At 52.1% G+C, this 26,267-nt stretch overlaps 1 protein-coding gene across 1 annotated transcript in view; it reads left to right on the top strand.

The window, feature by feature from the left end:
• Positions 1 to 26,267, top strand: part of LOC140427374 (ran-binding protein 17-like) — a 1,937,807-nt gene that overhangs the window by 1,254,744 nt on the left and 656,796 nt on the right. The window contains exon 23 of the mRNA XM_072512921.1: positions 23,174 to 23,388. Coding sequence (XP_072369022.1) covers positions 23,174 to 23,388 — 215 coding nt within the window. The remainder of the gene's footprint in view (positions 1 to 23,173; positions 23,389 to 26,267) is intronic.

The raw sequence follows: 26,267 nt of genomic DNA on the forward strand, positions 1-26,267 counted from the left end.
TACCTCAAAGATTCTTTCTGAAGCAGGAAGAAACTACGCCCAGATTGAGAAAGAGAGATTAGCAGTTATATTCAGTGCGAAGAAATTCCACCAGTATGTGCACGGTTGACGTTTCGCCAAAATGACTGACCACAAGCCATTGCTGGGCCTATTAAGGGATGGCAAGCCCATACCGGCCACAGCCTCGGCGAGGGTTCAGCATTGGGCCCTGCTTTTGGCGGCTTACAATTCTGTTTTTCAGCACTAGCCTGGGACACAAGTTGCTTATGTGGATACGTTAAGTTGCTTGCCCCTACTTAAGGGCATTCGCCACCACCAATACCCCGTGAGATCATTCTAGCCCTAAACTTCCTTATCTTCCTTCCAGTGTCCATGGGCCATATCCACAGCTGGACTCAAAGAGACCCTGGGCGGGCTTCTCCGTATCTGAGACTAAGTGTTGACGCCGATGCAGAATTTGTGGAGTTCCACGACAGCAAAAGTGGCGCCGCACATGGACCGATTTTGCGACTGTTAAGGGGCTAGCACCGGTGCCACGTGGAACACAATCGATTCTAATGAAAAACGGTGTGCAATTCGCCAGTTTCACGATTGACACTCAGGAGGCTGACAAGCTGCAGCCGCATATACACACTTCACTCCCCACACACCATCCCAGCCAACAAGATGACAGCAAGACACACGGCCCCAAGATTCACCGAAGCTGAGCTGGAGATCCTCCTGGACGCAGTGGAGGAAAGGCGGATGACCCTGTACCCCGGCCATGAAGGAGACTGCCAGCTGCCGCCATTCGCTGTACCTGGGCACAGGTGGCAAAGTTGGTTGGTGCCGTGGGCAACACTGTCCAGACCGGCCAGCAATGGCGAAAGAAACATACCCGACTTCCTCAGGGCGGCCAGGGTGACTAATCAGCACTGTGCCCCTGATACTAACCCCCGTCTCATGCACCTGTAACCCGACATCCCCCACACCCGGAGGGTGGCAGAACCCCCATCCTGCACCACATTGTGGCATCCATGCCAGCCGCTATGGCCGGGTGCCCTGGCCACTGAGGTCACCACCTACCCACCCCCTGGGATGCATGCGTCAGACTGTCTAACACTGTCATTTTCTGTTCCCCCCCACCCCAGGAGAAGGCCGCCCACAACCGTTGGGAGCGGGAGATGACAGGAGGGGGACCGCCAGACCTGCGGCCCCTCACCATGGCAGCAGGGTAGAGGGCCCTGGATGTAGTCGGCGGCCCGGAGGAAAGGAAGATCACCAAGGTGGAATTCGGCCGCGGGCGAGGAAGTGAGACTCCGCATAGTTGCGGTTCCCCGTTACACATGTGTCAACCCCCCCCTAAACACCACCCCCACACCATCCTCATCCCCACACCACCCTCACCCCCACCACCCTCACCCCCCACATTACTCTTAACCTCCCACAACCCCACATCACCCTCACACAACCCCACATTACCCTCACCCCCCCCACCACCCTCACCCCACACCACCCTCACTTCCACACCACCCCTACACCACCTGCAACCTACACAACCCTCAGCACCTCAACCACAGACTCACCCCCACCACTCCCCGGCCCGCTGTCTAATAATGCGTCTAGTCTTGTGTCTTGCAGGAGCTGCTAGGGATGGGGCGGGTCCACCTGGCGTGCCTTGACCACAGCCGGAGCCCCCACCCCCGTGAGTCGAGCAGCGATGAGAGCAGCTCGGATGGCAGCCTCCCGTGAGGGAGGTGCCGGAACACAGCAGCACCTCAAACCCGCACCCCCCTCCCCTGTCCTTGGTGAATCTGGTGGGCAGCAGGCGGAATATGGCGGCACCACACCACCAGGGACACCCGAGCAGCGGACGGGCCCATCCAGGCCCAGTCACCCCAGAAGATGCCCGCCAACGGTGACCCAAGTCGCAGGGAGGAAATCACAGCAGGCCGCCTCCGCTCTGGGGAACAGCCTAGACATAGCATTACTGCATGTCAGGCCAGAAACTTAGACACCAGTTAAGTTGGCACAGGTGCAGAGCACAGTTTAGTTATAGGGGCTATATGTATATGTATATATTTATGCACATTAAACATCTATTACAACCTGCCTCAGTGTTCTGTCAGATGGGTGTGAGGGGTGGGCTGGTCTGGGCTGTCCAGATAGGGGGTGGGGGGAGGGAGTGGGGTGGTGGGATGCAGTGTCCATGCCCCTGGTCAGTTCTCCCCCTGTCATGTGAGAGTACCTTTAAGAAATGGATGTTTAAGCAATGTACCTTTAAGAAAACAGTGATGTCAGGGAATGGGTGGAGCTGAGCTCAGTTCAGCCATTTTTTGAAGTTTCAGTTTTGAGGAAAAGCGCTTGGGTGTGTGTCTGTGTTTGCAGTGAGCTGGATCTGCTGTGATCTCTGCCATGAAAGACTATCTCTGAATCGTTTGGGTGATTTAAACTCATAAAAGTAAAACTTTTAACCTGATGTGTTTCTGTTTAAAGGTGTTAAGTCTCATGGATGTTGAAAGGAATAACTGAAGGATTATTTAGTGTTGTAATATTTTTGGGGTTATCTTTGAAATAAGGGGTGTTAAGAGATCCAATGTTTATTTAAGAGGTTAAGTTGAGTTCATAGAATAAACATTGTTTTGTGCTTTAAAAACCATTTATCCATAATTGCTGTAATCCCACACCTGGAGAACAAGCCGTGTGCTTGGAAAAGCAACAATAACATTAAAGGGGGAGGTTGGTTGGACTCCATGATACATTTTGGGTTTATGAAAACGCCTCGCCCATAACAATTGGGGGCTCGAGGGGGATAAAAGTCTATCCATTGGATTGGCTTTTGTGAATTTAAGACAGTGAAGGATTGTTGCTTTTCCGGTGTGGTATTTTAGTTTAAGTGGGGAGAGTGTTGTGAACAACGGCTCTTTCAGAGGCTCAGAGGTTTCTGAGGGCGGAGAATGTTACACGCAGTACTTTACGGACAAAGACTAAACGCAGACTGTTGGGTCTGGCAAAAACATTGCAGTTAACATTACCTGACAAAATGCTAAAAGATGAGGTAATTATGACGGTGGTTAGGCATTTAAAGTGGCACTGTTGCTTCACAGCGGCAGGGTTCCAGGTTCGATTCCCTGCTTGGGTCACTGTGTGAAGTCTTCCTGTTCTCCCCCTGTCTGCGTGGGTTTCCTCCGGGTGCTCCGGTTTCTTCCCACAAGTCCCGAAAGACGTGGGGCGGGATTCTCCGACTCCCCGCCGGGTCGAAGAATCGCCAGGGGGCGGCGTGAATCCCGTCCCACCGCCGGCTGCCGAATTCTCCGGCAGCGGGGTTTTGGCGGGGGCGGGAATCGCGCCGGTCGGCGGCCGCTGGCAGCAGCCCCCCCCCGGGGATTCTCCGCCCCCCCCGATGGGCCAAGCGGCCGCCCATTTTCAGCCGATCCCGGCGGCGTAAATCAAACTAGGTAAATCAAACCGGCGGGACCTGGCTCTACGGGCAGCCGGTGGTGTCCTCGGGGGGGGCTGCGGGGGGATCTGGCCTCAGCGAGGGCTCCCACGGTGGCCTGGCCCGCGATCGGGGCCCACCGATCCGCAGGCGGGCCTGTGCTGTGGGGGCATTCTTTCCCTCCACGCCGGCTGCTGTCAATCTCCGCCATGGCCGGCGCGGAGAAGAACGCTGCTTCGCATGCGCTGGGATGACACCAGCACACGCTGACGCTCCCGCGCATGCGCCAACTCTCGCCGGCCGGCCAGCGGTGGCCCTTCGGCGCCGGTTGGCACTGCGCCAAGCCCTTCTGCTCCGGCTGGCGCGCCGCCAACCCCGCCAGCGCTGGCCTAGCCCCTGAAGGTGCAGAGGATTCCGCACCTTCCGGGCGGCCCGACGCCGGACTGATTCGTGCCACTCCTCGGCGCCGTAACAGCCCGCCCCACCAGGTAGGGGAGAATCCCACCCGTGCTGTTAGGTAATTTGGACATTCTGAATTCTCCCTCAGTGTACCCGAACAGGCGCTGGAATGTGGCGACTCGGGGCTTTTCACAGTACTTTCATTGCAGTGTTAATATAAGCCTACTTGTGACAATAAAGATTACTTTACAAAAATAGTTTAACCAGAGCTTATGGTACCCAATAGCTCTATTTATGAAGCCCGAGGCCCCGTATGCTTTGCTAACCACTCTCAATGTGTCCTTCCACCTTCAAAAATCATTGTCCTTCCACCTTCAAAAATCATTGTACATGATAATTCCAAGGCCCTCTGTCCCTGCACATTCTTTAGAACTGTGCCATTAAGTCGATATTGCCTCTTCCTGTCCCTTCTGCCAAAATTCATCACTTTACACTTCTCTGTGTGGAATTCTATTTGCGATGTATCTGCCCATCTGTTTGCCTAACGCCACGGTCCACCAACTTCCAGTCTCAAAAAGAACTCTTTGCCATGTCTCAAAACCTTAACTTGCTGACACTGATCCTCCTATCCCAAGAGCCTCAATTTTGTGAACAGCTTTCATGTGGTAATTTGTCAAACATTTTCTTAAAACCCATATGGACAACATCCACTGCATTCCCTTCATCAACCTACTCTGTTACTTCTATCAAATATTCAATAGTAATCAAGCCTGACCTGCCTTTTACAAATCCATGTTGGCTCTCCTAAATTAACTGAGGGGTGGCATGGTGGCACAGTGGTTAGCACTATTGCCTCACAGCACCAGGGACCCGGGTTCAATTCCAGCCTTGGGTAACTGTCTGTGTAAAGTTTGCACTTTCTCCCCATGTCTGCGTGGGTTTCCTCCAAGTGCTCCAGTTTCCTCCCACAGTCCAAAGACTTGGTTAGGTGAATTGGCCAAGCTAAATTCCCCCTTAGTGTGCAAAGATGTGCAGTTTAGATGGGATTATGGGAATAGGGTGGGGAAGTGGGCCAAGGTAGGGTGCACTTTCAGAGGCTCAATGCAGACACGGTGGACCGAATGCCTCCTTCTGCACTGTAGGAATTCTATGTTCTATGTAGGAATTCTAACTCAAAACTCTCCAAGTGCCTGTTGATTTTCCCCCCTGATTATTATCTCTAAAATCTTATCCACCACTGATGTAAAACTGACCAGTTTATAATTATTATGCCCTTTCTTGAATATGGGTGCCACACTTGCCATTCTTCAATTCTGTGGCACCTCCTCTATTTCAAGAGAAAACTGGATGATTATAGAAACCTTTGCCCTATCTCCACCCCCATTTCCTTTCACAATATGGAATGCGAGGCATTCAGATCAGGTGACTTCTCCATTCAATGCGTAACCAACCTATCCAGTACATCATACCTGTCAATTTTCATCCCATCCCTTACTTCCACTATCTCTGCTTTTACTGGTATTTTGTCAGCTTCATCTTTGGTAAACATCAATACAAAGCACTCATTAAGTACTCTAGCCTTGCCCTGCACTTCAAAGAATATATCACCCCTTTGACCCGAATAGGACCCACCCTGTCTCTTACGACCTGCTTGCTATTTACATACTGGTAGAAGATTTTTACATCCCCTTTTATGCTAACTGTTGAGTAATACAAGGAAGTGATCAGAGATATGTTTATCCGTTATTGATACCATGGAAGTAGCAGCACCTTACAAAATTGCAGGTCTAGCAGATGGCTCTGAATATGGGTTGGGGAGTTTATCGCAGAGGGTGAGATTAAGGGGAGACAAGAGGGTCGTGAACTCAGCCAAAAAAAATGATTAGATGAAGGTTGAAATCATGTGCGATCAGTAGTTATTCATTGCAAAGGTTGAGGGACGAAAGTAATGATATCTCAGCGAGAAAATTGACTTACTGGGTAGAATTCTCCAGTCCCCCAGCCGTGTGTTTCTCTTTTTTTTAAAACGTATTTTATTACAAACTTATATCAAAGCAGGTTACAGCAAGTAAACACCTCGGGAAACATACTTCCCAACAATCAACTGTAGAGTTTGTACAGATTTTTCCCCATTTTCACTCCCCCTCTCCCCATCACCCACCTCCCCACCCCCCTGCGACAAATAGCTCCTCAAACATAGTCACAAACATCCCCCACCTTTTCTCAAACTTCCCCGCTGAGCCCCTTAACTCACACTTTATCTTCTCTAACCGCAGGAAGTCGTATAGGTCACCCAACCATGCTGCTACCCCCGGTGGCGATGCTGACCGGCACTCCAGCAAAATTTGACGCTGTGCAATCAGGCGAAGGCCACGACATCGGCCTTCTTCCTCTCCATGAGCTCCGACGTCTCTGAAACCCTAAATATCGCCACCAAACCGACTATCCTGGCTAAGACCGCGAACACTCCTCCCAGAATCTTCCCAAATTTTTGCAACCCCAAAACATATGCGCGTGATTCGCTGGCACCCGCCCACACCTCGCACTCATCTGCTACCTCCTGAAAGAACCCACTCATTCTCGCCCGAGTCATATGCACCCTGTGCACAACCTTAAAAGCTGTATCAGGCTCATCCTTGCACAAGAGGTGGTCCTGTTTACCCTTCGTAGTGCCTCACTCCATACTCCCCAATTGATCTCCATTCCCAACTCCGCTTCCCATTTCTCCTTGATCTTCACCACCCGCTCACCTCCCTGCTCCTCCAGCCACTTATATATATCCCCAGTTTTTCCCTCCCCTTCCACATCTGGAAGCAGCAGTCGCTCCAGCAGGGTGTATCCCGGCAACCTAGGGAACCCCTTCCTTAACCTGCAGATGCCTGAACTCACTACCCCTCGGCAGCTCTAACCTCTCCCTTAGCTCCTCCAGACTGGTGAACCCTTCCTCCGAATACAAATCCCTCACCTTGACCAGCCCCACTTCCCTCCAACTCCTGTATACACTATCCATCCCCCCGGCTAAAACCCATGATTCTCGCACAGCGGCGTTAGCACCGACATCCCTTCCACCCTAAAATGCCTCCTCAGCTGATTCCATATCTTCACAGTGGACTGCACCACTGGGCTCCCTGAATACCTACTCGGAGCCATTGGCAATGCTGCCATCACCATAGTCCTCAAACTAGACCCCTTACAAGATTCCTCCTCCATCCTAACCCACTCTACCCCTTCTCCCTTCCATCACCAACGTAGCTTGTCCACATTCGCAGCCCAAGAATAATGAAGCAAGTTCGGCAATGCCAACCCTACCTGCTGCCTCTGCCTCTGTAGCAGGGTCCTCCCCACCCTCAGCACCTTCCCCGCCCATATAAAGACCGAGATGATCGTGTCCACATTCCGAAAAATGGCCTTTGGTATAAAGATCGGGAGAGCCTGAAAGATAAACAAGAACCTCGGCAGAACTTTCAAGTTCACCACTTGGACCTTCACCGCCAACGTTAAGTGCACCTCCTGAGATCCTCCCTGGCCTCTTCCACCAGCTTTGTTAAGTTCCATTTATGGAGCCCTGTCCATTCACTCGCTACCCGAATCCCCAAATACCTAAACCTATCCCTCGCTACCGTAAATGGCATTCCCCCTAAATTAGCCCGCTGTGCCAGCTCATTCACCAGGAATACCTCGCTTTTCCCGACAGAGAATCGTGAACACCGCCCAGTCCATCACACGAACCTGCCTCCCATCCATTGACCCCATCTACACCTCCCGCTGCCTGGGGAAAGCGGGCAGCATAATCAAAGATCCCTCACACCCGGCTGACTCACTCTTAAAACTTTTTCCATCGGGCAGGAGATACAGAAGTCTGAGAACACGCACGACCAGACTCAAAAACAGCTCCTTCCCCACTATCACCAGACTCTTAAATTAGCTTCTTATGGACTGACCTCATTAACACTACACCCTGTATGCTTCATCCGATGCCAGTGCTTATGTAGTTACATTGTATATGTTGTGTTGCCCTATTATGTATTTTCTTTTATTCCCTTTTCTTCCCATGTACTTAATGATCTGTTGAGCTGCTCCCAGAAAAATACTTTTCACTGTACCTCGGTACACGTGACAATAAACAAATCCAATCCAATCCAATTAGAACCTTAGTTAGGCCACACTTGGAATATACTAGAACCTTAGTTAGGCCACACTTGGAGTATAGTGTTCAATTCTGGTCGCCACACTACCAGAAGGATGTGGAGGCTTTAGAGAGGGTGCAGAAGAGATTTACCAGAATGTTGCCTGGTATGGAGGGCATTAGCTATGAGGAGCGGTTGAATAAACTCGGTTTGTTCGCACTGGAACGAAGGAGGTTGAGGGGAGACCTGATAGAGGTCTACAAAATTATGAAGGGCATAGACAGAGTGGATAGCAGGAGGCTTTTCCCCAGGGTAGAGGGGTCAATTACTAGGGGACATAGGTTTAAGGTGAGAGGGGAAAGGTTTAGAGTAGATGTACGAGGCAAGTTTTTTACGCAGAGGGTAGTGGGTGCCTGGAACTCGCTACCGGAGGAGGTGGTGGAAGCAGGGACGATAGTGACATTTAAGGGGCATCTTGACAAATACATGAATAGGATGGGAATAGAGGGATACGGACCCAGGAAGTGTAGAAGATTGTAGTTTAGTTGGGCAGCATGGTCAGCACAGGCTTGGAGGGCCGAAGGGCCTGTTCCTGTGCTGCACATTTCTTTATTCTTTGTTCTTTGTTCTAATCCCTCCAAACCTCCCCAATGGGCCCATTATCCTTCCCATACTCACCAACGGATTCGAAACATACAGCAAGAGGTCATCGGCATAGAGCGACACCTGATGCTCCCTCTGTCCCCTCATTATCCCCTGCCACTCTGCCAACCCCCTGAGAGCCATCGGCAATGGCTCTATGGCCAGCGCAAACAGCAGCTGCGACAGCGGGCACCCCTGCCTTGTACCCCAGTGTAAGTCAAAGCTTCGTGAGCTCATATGATTCGTCCTCACCCTCGCTCTTGGCGCCACATACAGCAACTGCACCCATGCCACAAATCTCGGCCCAAACCCAAACCTTCCCAAAACTTCGAACAAGCACAGCCACTCCACCCGATCAAATGCCTTCTCCACGTCCGTGGACACCGCCCCCTCCGGTACCAGAGCCCCTGACGGATTCATCACCAAATTCAACAGCCGTCTTATATTACTCGTGAGATGCCTGCTCCTCACGAAGACTGTTTGATCTTCTGCAACCACCCCCGGGACACAGTCCTCCATCCTCCCCTCCAACAGCTTAGCCAACACTTTCACATCCGCCCACCGCCACATTCAATTGTGATATGGGTCTAAACAATCCACATTCCACTGGATCATTCCCTTTTTGGGGGATTAGTGTGATTACTGCCTGCATCACCGTCTCCGGAAACTCCCCCTTCTCCAGTATAAAAGCAAATTACTGCGCAAGCTGGAATCTGAAACCAAAAAGAAAATGCTGGAAAATCTAAGCAGGTCTGGCTGCAACTGTAGGGAGAGAAAAGAGCTAACACTTTGAGTCCAATGACTCTTTGTCAAAGAGTAATAGTCACGGGTCCACCATACCCTCACCTCTTTGCATTCACAAATCCCATTTTTTTTGCTCATTAAAATCGCCACACCCCTCGATTTCAGATCAAACCCCGAGTGAAAAACCTGTCCAACCCACCCCTTCCTTAACCTAACCTGGTCCTTCACACGGAGGTGTGTCTCCTGCAGAAAGACAACCCCTGCTTTCAAGCTCCTGAGGTGCGCAAACACCCACAACCTTTTAACCGGCCCAGTCTCCGGACATTCCACATTACTAGCCTTACCGGAGACTTGTGCCTCCAATCCCGTCTACCGTCCATCATCTTCCCTACTTAACTCCTGCCCCCTTAATTCCACCCTATACCTAACCCATCCCAGATGGCGCCTTTCTCCGCCCTTGACCATGTCCTCTCTCACTCCCTGCCAATGATTGCATGGGCTTTGACTTGTGCCTTGCAACTTGATTTGAAATTTCCTTGTTTTCAGATCCCTCCATTGCCACATCCCTTCCGAGATATCTGCACACTTCGAATTCTGGTCTCTTAGGCATTGCCAATTACAGGTACAGTTTCTCAAAACTGGCAATGAGTCTGTGCCAGAGATTGGATCTTGCTGGAGCGGGTCGGGGTGGGCAGTTCACGCTGGGTCAGGTTAGGTCAGGGGTTGCTCAGAACATTTGGAGTGCAGAAAAAGACCGGTGCACAGAGTGGATAATGAGTCAGCGCGCCAAAGCAGCAGCTAGCCAAACAAGCTACTATTACTCAGCTAATAATAATCGAAATTCATGCATGGCAGCTTTAAAAAAGTCTGGTTTTGGGACATCACTAGTTTTTGGACTGGATTTGAAACACCTGCACCTGTATAATGCTCCACCATTGGTGATTATGCCTTCAGATTTCCATCCCCCAGCTCTAGAATTCCTTCAATGAAAACCTCCACCTCTCAACCTCACTTTTCTGCTTTAAGACACTTCTTAAAACCTATCTCCTTGACCAAGCCCTTGGTCATCAGTCCTAATATCTCCTTATGTGGCTCAGTGTCAGACTTTGTTCCATAATGCACCCAAGAAGCATCTTGGGACATTTCATTGCATTAAAGCTGCTACAGGACGGCGTGGCAGTACAGTGGTTAGCTGCCAGGGACCCAGGTTCGATTCCGGCCTTGCGTGACTGTCTGTGTGCAGTTTGCATTCTCTCTCCGTGTCTGCATGCGCTTCCTCCGGATGCTCATGTTTCCTCCCACAGTCCAAAGATGTGCAGGTTCGGTGGATTGGCCATGATAAAAAAAAATTGCCCCTTCGTGTCCAGGGATGCATAGGTTAGGTGTCCTAACGGGGATAGTGCAGACAGTAGGAGTAGGTAGGGCATTCTTTCAGAGGGTTGGAGCAGACTCGATGGGCTGAATGGCCTCCTTCTACACTGTGGAGATTCTAATCTATAAAACTATACATTGTTGTTGTAGGTGGTGGGGAGGATTATGGCAGTCAGGGGGTGGCCTGTTTACTGCAGAATACCCAGTTTCCTACCTTTATGGAATTGAATTATGAAGCCTAGAATCTAAAACAACCCACAGTGACTGTGACTTTTGAGATGCTGGCAGGCGGAAGAGATTTTGCCATTTAATAAGGGTCAAGGGCTTTGTTCATGGAACTGTAACTTGAATGCTGCTGCATGGTTCAGTATAGTCACCATTAGTGTTGCAATGAGGGCTTTGTCAATATCTCAGACTTTTTAAAGCTGTGGTGAGATGTGTATTAAAAATAAAACTTTTGATGTTTTACTTTTTTCCTCACACACACTCATCTTTAAACCGCTTTGATGTGAGTTGTTGAGTGATGAAGCTTTCAGCAGTGGTTGTTTGGTGTGAATATTGAAACCAACTGCACCAGAACAAAGAAGCTTACTCATCTAGAAACCCCTCTGCAATCACACTATAACTTTTTCAATGAGCTGCCCAGCCCATTGCTGTGTAATTAAGTCCGAGAGCGCGCTCTAACGGCTGCATCGTGCTGGGTGCAAATCTGAGAGAGCCGGTTAGATTGTGGGATATTTTGAAATCGGGAACCATGGCAGGCACCGATCGGTTTCCAATCTAACCGGTCTGCTCCCATTGACGAGATCCTGATCCGGCGTGGCGAGAAATCAATAATCACCAATTACAGCCAATCTCCATCCCATTAATGGGAAGGACCCCTTACCTAATGGCCTTCCGTGATCTAACCGGCTCCCCAGTGAGCGGTCATGACCTTTAGCACACCTATTTAAAAATGTGAAGCTAGCAAAATGGTTTCTGTGGGGATTGGAGTAGGTGAAATCAGGCAATCAGCCTGGAGACACCAGGGCTGCTGTCCCAGTGCTCGGCGGGTGGAATGTGGTAAACCACTGTTGCACCTATATTAGGTGATGTAGGGTAGGACCTGTACTACAGGTACGTTGGTAGTCCCTGCCTGCTGGCTCTGCCCAGTAGGCAGAGTATAAATATGTGTGTCCTCCATGCTGCAGCCATTTCGCCAGCTGCTGTGGGAGGCCACACATCTTCGAGCAATAAAGCCTCAGTTGTACCCAACTCAAGTCTTTGTGCAATTGATCGTGCATCAATTTATTGCTCTAAGATTTTCAAAAGATGGACCTCCGTATCAAACCGGATCGTCTGCAGCTGCATCCGCATTCAAGCGACGCCAAAAAGGACTTTCAACACTGGCTAGCTTGTTTCGAGGCGTACATCAACTCGGCGCCCAGCCCTGTCTCGGAGGCTCAGAAGATACAGATCCTGTACTCAAGGTTGAGCTCCAACATCTTTCCGCTAATCCAGGATGCACCGAACTACGCCGAAGCCATGACGCTTCTCAAAGAGAATTACGCTCAGAAGACGAACACGCCCCTCGCCAGGCACGTACTCGCCACTCGCTCTCAACTCCCTGGTGAGTCCATAGAAGACTTCTGGCGGGCCCTAATCCCACTCGTCCGGGACTGGGACTGTCAGGCCGTTACGACCACTGAACATTCAAACCTCCTTATGCGGGACTCATTTGTTACGGGGATTGGGTCGGACCTCATACACCAGCGACTGTTCGAGGGGGCCACACTCGACCTAGCAGAGACAAAGAAACTAGCGCTCTCTATAACGGTCACCTCACGCAACGTTCAGGCCTACACCCCCAGCCGCACGGCCCACCCCTCCTACGCATCGTGGACCCCACAGACGGCCACCCCAGCGGGGGCCTTACCCAGCCAATACGCCTGCGCCATGCGCCAGCCAGCGAACCTCGGGGGATCCCCGATGTTACTTTTGCGGCCAGCAGAAACACCCCCGCCAATGCTGCCCAGCCCGCGCTGCCCTTTGTGAGGCTTGCGGCAAGAAGGGGCACTTCTCCGCGGTGTGCCAGGCCAATGTAGTCGCCGCTATCGCCCCCACCCCCCTCGTTTACAGACAATGGGTGCCACCATCTTCACCCCCCTGGACCACGCGCGGCCGGTGGGCGCCGCCATCTTCTCCCCCTCAGACCAAGCGAGGCCAGTGGGCGCCGCCATCTTCCCCTCCGAGCAACACTGCGGCCCATGGGTGCCGCCATCTTGTTCAACCCCCGCCACGTGCGGCCCATGGGTGCTGCCATTTTGTCCTCCTCAAGATCTTCAGGCACCACCATCTTGTCTCCCCCACGGCACATGGGCACCGCTAGCATTCCACGACCTGTGCCCCCCGGGCTCCCCATCATCTGACACCAGCGACGACCGACCACGACTCGCCTCAGTGACCATCAACCAGTCTCGTCCGCACAACCTGGCCACCACATTGATCAGCGTTAAAATCAACGGACACGTGAGCTCTTGCCTGCTGGACTCCGGGAGCACCGAAAGCTTCATCCACCCAGATACGGTAAGGCGCTGCTCCCTCGCGGTACACCCCGCCAACCAAAAAAACTCCCTGGCTTCCGGATCCCATTCCGAGGCGATCCGGGGGTACTGTACGGTCAGGGCATAGAATTCAGCGGCTTCCGCCTCTACATCCTCCTTAACCTCTGCGCTGCCCTACTATTCGGCCTGGACTTGCAGTGCAACCTCCAGAGCCTAACCCTGAATTTCAGCAGGCCCCTACCACCCCTCACTGTGTGCGGCCTCGTGCGGCCTAAAGGTCGATCCACCTTCCCTCTTCGCAAATCTAACCTCGGATTGCAAACCCGTCGCCACCAGGAGCAGACGGTACAGCACTCAGGACAGGACCTTCATCAGGTCCGAGGTCCAGCGGCTGCTTCGGGAAGGCATCATCGAGGCCAGCAACAGCCCCTGGAGAGCCCAAGTGGTAGTAGTTAAAACTGGGGAGAAACACAGAATGGTCATGGACTACAGCCAGACCATCAATCGGTACACGCAGCTCGACGCGTACCCCCTCCCACGCATATCTGATATGGTCAATCAGATTGCACAGTATCAGGTCTTCTCAACGGTAGACCTCAAATCCGCCTACCACCAGCTCCCCATTCATAAATCGGACCGTCCATACACTGCCTTCGAGGCAGACGGCACCTCTATCACTTCCTCAGGGTTCCCTTTGGCGTCACCAATGGGGTCTCGGTCTTCCAAAGGGAGATGGACCGAATGGTCGACCGGTACGGTTTGCGGGATACCTTATCGTACCTGGACAATGTCACCATCTGTGGCCCTGATCAGCAGGACCACGACACCAACCTTGCTAAATTCCTCCGCACCACCACTCTCCTGAACCTCACCTACAACAAGGAGAAGTGCGTGTTTAGCACGACCCGCTTAGCCATCCTCGGCTATGTGGTCCAGAACGGAGGTCTGGGGCCCGATCCCGACTGCATGCGCCCCCTAATGGAGCCTCCCCTTCCCCACTGCCCCAAGACTCTCAAACGCTGCCTGGGGTTCTTTTCGTACTACGCTCAGTGGGTCCCAAACTATGCAGACAAGGCCCGCCCACTCATAGTCAACCCATTTTCCCCTTACGGCCGAGGCACAACAGGCCTTCCCCCGTATCAAAACCGATATTGCCAAGGCTGCGATGCACGCAGTAGACGAGACACTGCCCTTTCAAGTAGAGAGCGACGCATCAGACGTTGCCCTAGCTGCCACCCTCAATCAGGCAGGCAGACCCGTGGCATTCTTTTCCCGCACCCTTCATGCCTCAGAAATCCGGCACTCTTCCGCCGAAGAAGAGGCCAAGCTATTGTTGAAGCTGTGTGGCATTGGAGGCATTACCTGGCCGGCAAGAGATTCACTCGCCTCACTGACCAACGGTCGGTAGCCTTCATGTTCAATAACACACAGCGGGGCAAGATCAAGAATGATAAGATCTTGAGGTGGAGGATCGAGCTCTCCACCTACAATTACGAGATTTTGTATCGCCCCGGCAAACTCTATGAGCCCCCAGACGCCCTATCCCGAGGTACATGTGCCAGCGCACAAGTAGTCCGACTCTGCACCCTGCACGACAGCCTTTGTCACCCGGGAGCCACACGGTTGTACCATTTCATAAAGGCCCGCAATCTGCCCTACTCCGTCGAGGAAGTACGGACAGTCACCAGGGACTTCCAGGTCTGTGCGGAGTGGAAGCCACACTTCTACCGGCCAGACCCTGCGTGCCTGGTGAAGGCCTCCTGCCCCTTTGAGCGCCTCAGCATGGGTTTCAAAGGGCCCCTCCCCTCCACCAACCGTAACACGTATTTTCTCAGTGTGGTCGATGAGTACTCCAGATTCCTCTTCGCCATCCCATGCCCCGATATGACGTCTGCCACCGTCATCAACGCCCTCAACACAATCTTCGCTCTGTTCGGTTTCCCCGCCTACATCCACAGTGACTGGGGATCCTTCTTCATGAGTGATGAGCTGCGTCAGTTCCTGCTCAGCAGGGGTATCGCCTCCAGCTACAACCCCCGGGGAAACGGACAGGTAGAGAGGGAGAACGGGACGGTGGAGGGCCGTCCAACTGACCCTACGGTCCAGGAACCTCCCAGCCTCCCGCTGGCAGGAGGTCCTCCCTGATGCACTACACTCCATTCGGTCATTACTGTGCACCGCCACTAACAACACACCCCATGAACGTCTTTTTGCCTTCCCCAGGAAGTCCACATCCGGGGTGTCGCTACGACTTGGCTCGCAGCTCCAGGACCCGTCCTACTCCGTAGGCATGTCCGACTCCACAAGGCGGACCCGTTGGTGGAAAGGGTGTAATTGCTCCATGCAAACCCCAAGTATGCCTACACAGCTGCGATACTGTCTCCCTCGGGGACCTGGCACCAGCAGGTTCCACCCCGCCCACCCCCCCCCCCCCCCCCCGGTGCTCCCAGCAGCAAACCTCAAACCTCCTCCGGGACCATCCATCCTCCCCCTGCCAACGCCCGAGGATGAAGAGGATTTCGGCACGCTCCTGGCGGCACTGGACATCCGACCAGCATCGGCATCACCGCCACCACTACGTCGCTCCCAGCGGCACATCAAGGCCCCGGACCGGTTAAACTTCTAACTGGTCCACTGGACTTCAAAAGACATTTTTTTCTCTCTATCAAATATTGTAAATGTAAATGTTAAAAAAAGAAAACCATTTGTTGTATATAGTTCTCCACCACCCCCGCCGGACTCAATTTTAACAGGGGGTGAATGTGGTAAACCACTGTTGCACCTCTATTAGGTGATGTAGGGTAGGACCTGTACTACAGGTACGTTGGTAGTCCCTGCCTGCTGGCTCTGCCCAGTAGGCAGAGTATAAATATGTGTGTTCTCCATGCTGCAGCCATTTCGCCAGCTGCTGTGGGAGGCCACACATCTTAGAGCAATAAAGCCTCAGTTGTATCCAACTCAAGTCTTTGTGCAATTGATTGTGCATCACTCCCATTGACGAGATAATGATCCGGCGTGGCAACAAATCGATAATCACCAATTACAGCCAATCTCCATCCCATTAATGGGAAGGACCCCTTACCTAAAGGCCTTCCGTGATCTAACCGGCTCCCCAGCGAGTGGTCATGCCCTTTAGCACACCTATTTAAAAATGTGAAGCTAGCAAAATGGTTTCTGTGGGGATTGGAGGAGGTGAAATCAGGCAATCAGCCTGGAGCCACCAGGGCTGCTGTCCCAGTGCTCTGCATATGGGCACTCCTGGGGTGGGGGTGGGTGCAGTCGGAGGGGGGGGGGCATGGCCACCATCAATGGCGGGTCGCCCCTGGGCTGGGTTGGAGGGGGCGAGGGGCTCAGCCTCCGCGGGTCCGACATGCCACCCCCTGGATTGTGTCTCCCCATACCATGGCCAACTTCAGCTTCTGCCTGTCCACCCCACCGAACACCTCCAGGAGAGAGCCCCGACCGTGGTAATATGGTACAGGTCACTTTAACTCCCACTGACCGTGGCGTCCTGTGGCTGTACATCTGAAAGCTATTGCTAGTGGGGAATTGGCAATGTTAGTAATGTGAGCACTTCCCAGCTCCCAAGTGGATTGCAGTGAGTAGACATGCCATGTCGCAGGCTCGTGTTACTTTCTGCCATTAAAATCAGACTATGAAGCCTGGACACTTCCTGATCACTGGAGATTTTAACACTGCAGGGGCAGCAGCCAACAGTCAAACACCCCACAGCTGGGCTTCAAGGGGCAGCACGGTAGCATAGTGGTTAGCACAATTGCTTCACAGCTCCAGGGTCCCAGGTTCGATTCCGGCTTGGGTCACTGTCTGTGCGGAGTCTGCACGTTCTCCCCGTGTGTGCGTGGGTTTCCTCCGGGCGCTCCGGTTTCCTCCCACAGTCCAAAGATGTGCAGATTAGGTGGATTGGCCATGCTAAATTGCCCTTAGTGTGCAAAAATTGTCCTTAGTGTTGGGTGGGGTTACTGGGTTATGGGGATAGGGTAGGGGTGTGGGCTTGGGTGGGGTGCTCTTTCCAAGAGCCGGTGCAGACTCGATGGGCCGAATGGCCTCCTTCCGCACTGTAAATTCTATGAAAAATTATAAGACTGGACATCTTAAGTAGGGTGCTCTTTCCAAGGGCCGGTGCAGACTCGATGGGCCAAATGGCCTCCTTCTGCACTGTAAATTATATGATCTCGATCTCCTCGATTAGAGGGGGTTACCTGAGCCAGGTCCCAGTACTGATTCCAGTGGGGGGCTGGGGTCCGGTGCCCAGGGATCCCTGCCATGGCCAGGGGTGCGTGTGAGGGCTGGTTGCCCCAGCACAACCGACTAGTTGGATGGCACCCTGAGAGATGGCAGGGAATGTAAGGGTGGGGGAGACTCGAGGGATTCACAGGTATCCTGGTGGAAGTCATAAGTGGTTGTCAGTCCCACACCCACCAATTCCTTACAGATATAGTGAGGGCAATTCTCCGCTTGCCGACGGCGAAATCACAAATGGCAATTGGGCGGAGAATAGCTTCCGGTGCCAAAATCGGGGTAGACAGCGGTTTGACGTCAAATCGGGATGCTCCGGCACCCCGAAAATGGTGTAAATGCGTCGCTCGCCGCCGGGGTGAAAATACAGTAGGCATATCATTAGCGGGCCTGACACCCTGTGCTCCGGGTCCTCCTCGATTCAGCACCTCCAATGGGCCGAGTTCCCGACGGCATCGTTCACTTGTGGTTTCAAAAATCGTGAACCTGATGCCCTGGCTGCTGGGGCGGTGCCCAGACACCAACCGTCATTAAGGCGGCCATCTTGCTGAGCACCCATTGACCACCCACCCCGGCCCCTGGTTCCACAGAGTGGCACCAGCCATTTGGGTGCGCCCACCCCCACACCTCGCCACAGCGCGTTTCCCCCCCCACCCTGAACAACCCGCCCAACCGGCAGCCACCCACCGGGTGACCACCCAGGGCAATACCCAAGGCAGCCCCTAGTGAGGGCGGTGCCAGCCAAAGGTACCCCTGGCAGCAGGTACGGGCGCCAGGAACGGGGGCACCGACGGGCTGGATACCGACGAGGCAGGGGTGCTAGGGTGGGGGAGACATGCGTTGGCGGGGCCTGCAGTGCCAACCGGAGAGACCATGTAGCCCATGGAACCTGGCTGGGCACGGGAGTATGCGCCATGCTAATATATTGGCCTTCCACCCCCTGCAGACAATGGCATTCGGACATCCACCTGCAATGCTGGCCGCTGTGGTGATGACCGCAGCCCTCCGAGATACCCTGCGGCTGCGTGAGCGGGGGCCACTCAGAGAGGAGGGGGAAGCCACCCAACAGGCCGAGGAGGAGATGCCAAGGAGGCGTCGCATGAGGCATTGCGTGTACCTGAGCCGCATGTCGTTCGAGGACCTGCTGGACCGGGCATGCCGACGGAGACCGCGGATGAGCAGAGGGACAGTGCAACATATCTGCCAGGTGATGGCACACCTGGCACCGCAGGGGTATGGGGGAGGACTTCCGCTACCAGTGACCGTCAAGGTGACGGTTGCCCTCAACATTTTTGCGACGGGGTCCTTCCAGGCACCGAGTGGAAACCTGTCCGGGATCTCACAGGCCTCGGCGCACGGGCGCATCCGCGCCATCATGGACGCCCTATTCGCCAGGCGGCTCAATACATCCATTTCAATGTGGACCAAGCCCACCAGGGTGCCCGGGCAGCGGGATTCGCCACCATTGATGGAATGCCCCACCCCAGCCAGCATGTACCCCTATGAGAAACCTGCAGATGGTGGCCGCACATACACAAACTGAAAGGGGTTCCATTCGATGAACCTGCAGGTAAGATGTGACCATCAGATGCCCATTATACGCACCTGTGCCCGATACCTAGGCAGTGTGCACAACACCTTCTTCCCGGCACACTCGACGATTCCTGACATGTTCAAGACGCTCCCTCCCGGCTAGGGGGTTGGCTGATGGGTGACAGTGGTTATCCACTGCTGTTGTTGCTGATGGCGCCTATCTGGAGGCGGCAGACCAAGGCTGAAACCCGCTACAACGACACCCATGAAGCATGATCGAGCTTTGGCCTCCTGAAGATGCAGTTCAGGTGGCTGGACCGCTCTGGAGGGTCTAGAGGGTCACCCGTTTCCTGGCCGCCTGCTGCGTACTTCACAACGTCGCGCAGCAGACAGGTGACATGCTGTAGTAGGAAGAGGAATGCCAGTCCTCGTCCGACAAGGAGGATGGTGCTCCACATCGTTTGACAATGTATAAACTCTGCCCATGGTAGCACTTTCCACCGTCCATCTGGGTGATTCCTGCTTGCGAGCTGGCCATTCCATCCCACGGTGCCAACGAATCCCTAAGGTGACGGTGGTGGGGGTGGTCATGGGGTGGGGGTGGGGAGCCCAGAACACCCACAATATCCTCCCATTCCTCCACCCTCCCTACTCTGGCCAGTCCAGACCAGCCCACCCCTCACACCCATCTGACAGAGCACCAAGACAGGTTGTAACAGTGTGAAGAGATGCTTAATGCGACAACGTACATACAACGTGCCCTAGCCCTTATAAATAAACTGTGCCCTGCAGCCGTGCCAACTTAACTAATGTCTAACTTTCTGGCCATTCGGGTCCTACCGCTATGTCAAGGTGGTTTCCTACAAGTGCAGCAAGAGCGGAGACGGCTTGCTGTGATTCCTGCCCTGCGACAAGTTGGCGCCCATCTTCTGGGGCAACCGAGCCTGTATGAGCCCGACTGCTTGGGCGTCCCAGGTGGTGTATTGCCTCCCTGCTATGCCCATTGCCCCCCCCCCCCCCCCCACCTAGACGCACTAGGGCCGGGGGGTGGGTGGGGAGTCCGAGGTGCAGCGATGTTCCGGTACATCCCCTGCGGGAGTCACTGGCACGGGCCCCATCACTTCCTCTTCCCTCGGGATGCCCGATGGCCCCCGTGCTACTCAGTGGGATGGGGGTGTGAGCGGAGCTATCCCCTGAGGCTCCCCCGCCACCTGGCGCTGACAGTCCTGGAGGCCCGCTCTTGCCTCGACTAGGGTCTGCATGCTCGCGGCCATGGAGCACAGGGGGTGGACCATCTCCGCCTGGGACTGCGCCACATCACCCATTGATTGTGCCACCACCATTTGGGTTTGTGTCACATCAGCCAGTGACTGCGCCATCTTCCTCTGCGACTGGGCCACCTCCCTCTGTGTGTGTGCCTAGGCAATGCCACCGACGTTCCCAGCCACGCCCTGCTGTGATTGGGCCACGCTCAGGAGCAACGCTGCGATTTCCAGGTGGCTCTGGCACATGGCTGCCTGTGAGGTGACAACCCTGTCCTGGGCCTTGGCCAGTGAAGCATAGAATATCCCAGGCCTTGGACATGCAGATCCATAGCCAACATCGTTACCCCAATGCCTCCACTGGGGATGCCACCCATGTGGTGTTGGCCTGGGTGGCATGCATGGTCGTCACCACCTCCTGCTCCTGCACATGGTGGAACTCCTCCAACTGCACCTGCAGGTGCTGGATGCTCACCGACAACTCCTCTTGTAGTCCCTGGCCCTGCGACTGCACCTCCGCAATCGATGGGACTGTCCGTTCCAGAAGCCCAAAACCCTGGGGTCGGCAGCTAGTCCCTAGGGTGGGCTTGCCCACCAACCGTCCGCCTGCTCGGGTGCTCCTACCGCCACCTGATGTACCGGATCAGCTGTGTGGTGCCCACTAGTGAGTGTCACTGGGCTGGTGGAGGATGTTGGAGATAGCTGTGACAGGAAATCACTGTCATCCTCAGACTTGAACTCTGGGGTGTTCTGAGTCTCGGGTTGAGGGCTGCCATCCGAGCTGCTCTCCTCATCGCTGTTCAAATCACGGGGGGGAGGGGGGCTCTGGTTGTGGCACTGGCTGGGGGCGGGGGATGGACCCACCCCATCTCCAGCAGGTCCTGCAAGACACAAGACGCATGATTCGACCGCGGACCAGGAGGCAGTGGGGTTGGTGGGGGTAAGAGTGAGGGTGAGGATGGGGGTGGTGTGGAGCTGAGGGTGGTGGGGGATGAGGGTGGTGTGGGGGTGGTGTTGGGGGTGGTTGACACACGTGTCACAGGGAACCGCAACTCAGCAGGGACTCACGTCTTCGCACGTGGCCAAACTCCACCCCAGCAATCTATCTTTCCTCCGCGCTGCCGGCCACAACCAGTGCCCTCTGCTCTGCCACGGTCAGGGGCCGCAGGTCCAGCAGTCCCCCCGCAGTCTTCTCTCACTTCTGGCAGCTGTGGGCGGCCTTCTCCTGTGGGACGGGGGGAAACAGAAAATGACACTGTCCGACGCATGCAGCCCAGGTGGTGGGTAGCTTGTGGCCTCAGTGGAAAGGGCACCTGGCCATGGCGGCCGGTATGGGTGCCAGCATGTGTTGCAGGGTGGTGGTTCTGGGTGGGGTGGCATTACAGGTGTGTGTGAATGGAATTTGTGCCAGGGGCTGCCTACTTACCCTGGCCGCCCTGAGGAGGTTGTGCAGTTTTATCTGGCATGCTGGCTGGCCCGAACATCGTTGCCGACTGTCTCTGCCACCTGCGCCCAGGCACTGCGAATGGCGGCGGCTGGCAGCCTCCTTCCCAGGCTGGGGTACAGGGAAATCCGCCTCTCTTCCACCATGTCCAAGAGAGTCTCCAGCTCAGCATCTGTGAAGCGTGGGGCCAAGAGTCTTGTTGCCATCTTTTTGGCTGGGATGGTGTGTGTGGGGATGGAAGTGTGTATATGCGGCTGCAGCTGTCAACTCCTGAGTGTCAATCGCGAAACATGTGAATCCCACACCATTTCTCATTGGAATTGATTGTGTTCCACATGGCCCCGGTGCTAGCCCCTTAACAGTAGCTGAATCAGTCTGGATGAGGCGCCAGTTTTGCTGTTGTGGAACTTCACGGATTATGCATCGGCGTCAACACGTCGTCTCAGAAATGGAGAATCCCACCACTCATGCCTGGGCCATGTGACAAAATTGTTTCAGGTCGAACTATTTGACAAACGAGACACCTGGTTGAAATCCATTGTGTATTGGAGTCCGTAATGGTGTGGCCATTAGCACGATTTTGGAGATTAGGAATCTCAAACAACTGCCTTTGTCTGTAGCTGGCTGGGACAGACATCACATCTGCGAATCCATTGTGTTGTGTTGGCTTGGCTGGACTGTTTACGTGATCCTGGAAGTGTTACATTCCAGGGGGTGTGAGGTTTTAGCCTTTGCTCAGAAACTTCCAGAAGCAGCATGTGATCAAATTTTATCACCCCAACAATTGAAACACCGAAAAAAATAATTTTATGAAGTAGCCAGGCTGACAGATATATAAATTTATTGGACAGAATTTAATGGAACAATTTCTAAGTTAATTTGTGGCGGGTTTTACAGGACTCTGTTCAACAATGTCTGTGACAGGACCTTGTGAACAGTTTGGTGGATTGCATGTGATTGTGAACTGGTTGTGAATGATGTGTTTGTATGTTTGAAGTTTACAGTATGTGTGCTAGTAGATTGCTTGCTAAGCTTGTGAATCTGATGTGTGTTTGAACATTATTTACTCATTGGGTGGATGGTGTATATGCTTGAGACATGTTTGATCATGGTTTGCATATTAGACATTCAGAATGTTTATTTCAGGACAGTTTGGTGTATTGAATTATGTTCATGCTTGCAGCTATAATGACTGATCTAAGAAATATGCTCTAGCCGTTGCATTACAGCAGCCTTTTGTATTTAGACGCCTGAAGGATATATTTTGAGGAAAAGTGTTAGTATTGTATGCCTAATGTGCAGATGGTGGGGTGATTTATTACTCTCTGGCATAACTGCAACGGGTTAATAAGATGACAAGACAGTTTAAGCTGAAGTGTTACTGATGTTCCCTTCTTTTTTTTTGACAAGTTCTTTTTTTCCCTCTGACACAGGTAACCAGATCCTAACCCTCGGGAATATCCCCAAGGATCAGGTTTATCCGTTGAAACTCAAAGGCATCTCCATCTGCTTTTGTGCGTTGAAGGCAGCTCTTTGTGGGAACTATGTCAGTTTTGGTGTTTTCCAGTTATATGGGGATAGCCACTTTGACAACGCACTGCAGGCCTTCCTAAAAATGCTGTTGTCAGTCTGTCACAGTGATTTGCTGGTAAGTGACCACACAACCTCGAACCGGAAAACCTTTTTCATCTGGTGGGTTAGGGCATCTGAAGAGAGCCCACCGGTGCCACTTTCTCCATTTTCTTTTTCAGTTTGTGACCCCTCCCTGTTAGCCGCTTTACCAGTTCTCAGAGTAGAGGCCCCATCTTATGCTGGACCTAATGCCAGCTCTCTCAATGGGAATTTGGATCTTTAGTGCTGTTGGATGCATGGGGTTGGTCTTGTCATAGAATTTACAGTGCAGAAGGAGGCCATTCGGCCCATCGAGTCTGCACCGGCTCTTGGAAAGAGCACCCTACCCAAGGTCAACACCATCCTATCCCCATAACCCAATAACCCCACCCAACACTAAGGGCAATTTTGGACACTAAGGGCAATTTATCATGGCCAATCCACCTAACCTGCACATCTTTGGGCTGTGGGAGGAAACCCACGCACACACGGGGAGGATGTGCAGACTCCGCACAGACAGTGACCCAAGCCGGAATCGAACCTGGGACCCTGGAGCTGTGAAGCAATTGTGCTATCCACAATGCTACCGTGCTGCCCGTGGAGCTTAACTGCTCAAGGTATCAGTGTAACTCTGTAAAGACAGCGTTATTACGGCAGCATATGGTACAGACCTTAAAGCTGAAGTATGTCATACTTGAAATGTGCTTTGTACTGTGTTTGTTTTGGGAAAACAATGGTACCAACATGTGATCTAATGTCACTAATCCAAGTTGTGCGTGTGCAAGCATTCAGCCAGCATATTTTGATCGCACCTCTGTCAGGGACAGGGGCAGAATGTTGTTGTTGTGGTTAGTCAATGGACAGCGAGTATGGCAAATGGAAAGTTGATATTGTAAAGATTGCTCTTCTGAGGTTGGAGCTAAAGCATATTGCTGGGACAGTGTAGAAGGAGCTTTACTCTTTCTAAAACCAGGGCCTATAGGTTAGCTGTATACTGGATGGTGTATAACCATGAGTGCACCTAAAAATTAAGTTTGCAACCTGTCTCCCTGCAATTAGAACTATCTTCTGTCCTTACAATGCATAAAGGCACCATTAATAAATATCTTAGAAATGAGTCCATGAAGTATAAAACATGTAAGGATGGGAAAACTGGGTGTGTGAAAAGATAATGAACTAATTGTAAATTATAATTTTAAAAATGAGTTCATTATTGAGCCATCGAATGTTTGAGACATAATATAATGGGAGTAATTAATAATTATTGGTGAAGCATGCCCTTCTGGGTGCTTAAATTGACCCAATACTTGACATACATTATTCATCACTATTCCACAAACTCTCTTAGATTATGATTAATTAAAAATAGGCTAAATGGTTCGCCTGCAAAGGGCCCCAGCGGAAACAGCCTTTCTCAACTAATTGGGGTTTTATGTTACTTTTGAGAAAATAACCTACATAAATATTTTATAATAAATCCAAAAGCTTTGAATTGCTGGTGGTAAAGAAGCAATAACTCCACAGCAAATATTTCACATTTCATTTGGTGTAGCAAGATTTGGAAACTATTTCCAAGAAGGAAAACGTACTGGGAATGTCCAGAAAAACTAATAATGTTTGAGTGCTCCGAGCTCAATGCAGGGCACACACCACAAACTAACCTTTCAGTTTCAACATCAGTTTGGTTGAACAATCTAGGTGTGCAGGTTCGCTGGTGGGAGTGTGAACTGATATAACCCACACGCTTAGATTTTGTCTCACTAATAACCACCTAAAAATCCATGCCGTTAAGGAATACCATGGCATTTATACTGAGGTCTCTGAAACAACAGCATGATCAGTTACTGGCAGTTAATAAATTAATGGTAATTTGTCTTAATTGTACAAATACTGTATTATTGCCTCAAGTGGCTTTTCAAGGCACATTCAGAATAGACAACAGATTTTGCAAGGTTACTATTTTAATTAGAGAGGCAACTTTTGGAAAAAATGCCTTCTACACTTCCTCTTTATTATTCATTTTAATTTCATACAGTGCAGTTTTACAAGGCTTTTGAGAATAAGACGGTCTGATAAAAGAGTGATGAGAGCGCCTGTTAAATGAACTTATTAAGAAAATGCTCTGTGGTGTATTACTATAGTTTCTACTTTATAATGTTAATGAAGGTTATTTATTTTTGCAAAGTGCTAACAAATATGAATAAAGAGCAAAAAGCAGTGCTCTCAGCGCCTGTATAAAACCCATTCTATAGTTAATAGTTCTGTAATCTAAACTATACTGTATTACTTTACATCCAACTCTCAAATCTCACTTGATTATGTCAAGTACTGGATACTGCAAAGGCTATGGACCCTGACAATATTCCGGCAATAGAACTGAAGATTTATGCTCCAGAACTTGTAGCGATCTATCTGACAATATGGAAAATTGCCCAGGTATGTCCTGTCCATAAAAAGCACGGCAAATCCATTGTGACAAATTACTGCTCTATCAGTCTACTCTCAATCATCAGCAGAATAATGGAAGATGTCGTTGACATTGCAATCCAGTGGCATTTATTCAACAATAACCTGCTCACTGGCGCTCAGTTTGGGTTCCATAGAATCCCTACCATGCAGAAGGAGATCATTCAGCCCATTGAATCTGCACCAACCCTGAAAAAAGAGCAACCTACTGAGGCCCACTCCCCCATCCTATCCTCATAACCCCACCTAACCTGAACAACTTTGGACACTGAGGGGCAATTTAGCATGGCCAATCCACCTAATCTACACATCCTTGAACTGTGGGAGGAAACCGAAGCACCCGGAGGAAACCCATGCAGACACGGGGAGACATACAAACTCCACTGAGACAATCACCAAAGGCTGGAATCAAACCCATATCCCTGGTGCTGTGAAGCAGTAGTGCTAACC

This window comes from Scyliorhinus torazame, chromosome 7 (assembly GCF_047496885.1).
Source record: "Scyliorhinus torazame isolate Kashiwa2021f chromosome 7, sScyTor2.1, whole genome shotgun sequence".
NCBI lineage: Eukaryota > Metazoa > Chordata > Chondrichthyes > Carcharhiniformes > Scyliorhinidae > Scyliorhinus > Scyliorhinus torazame.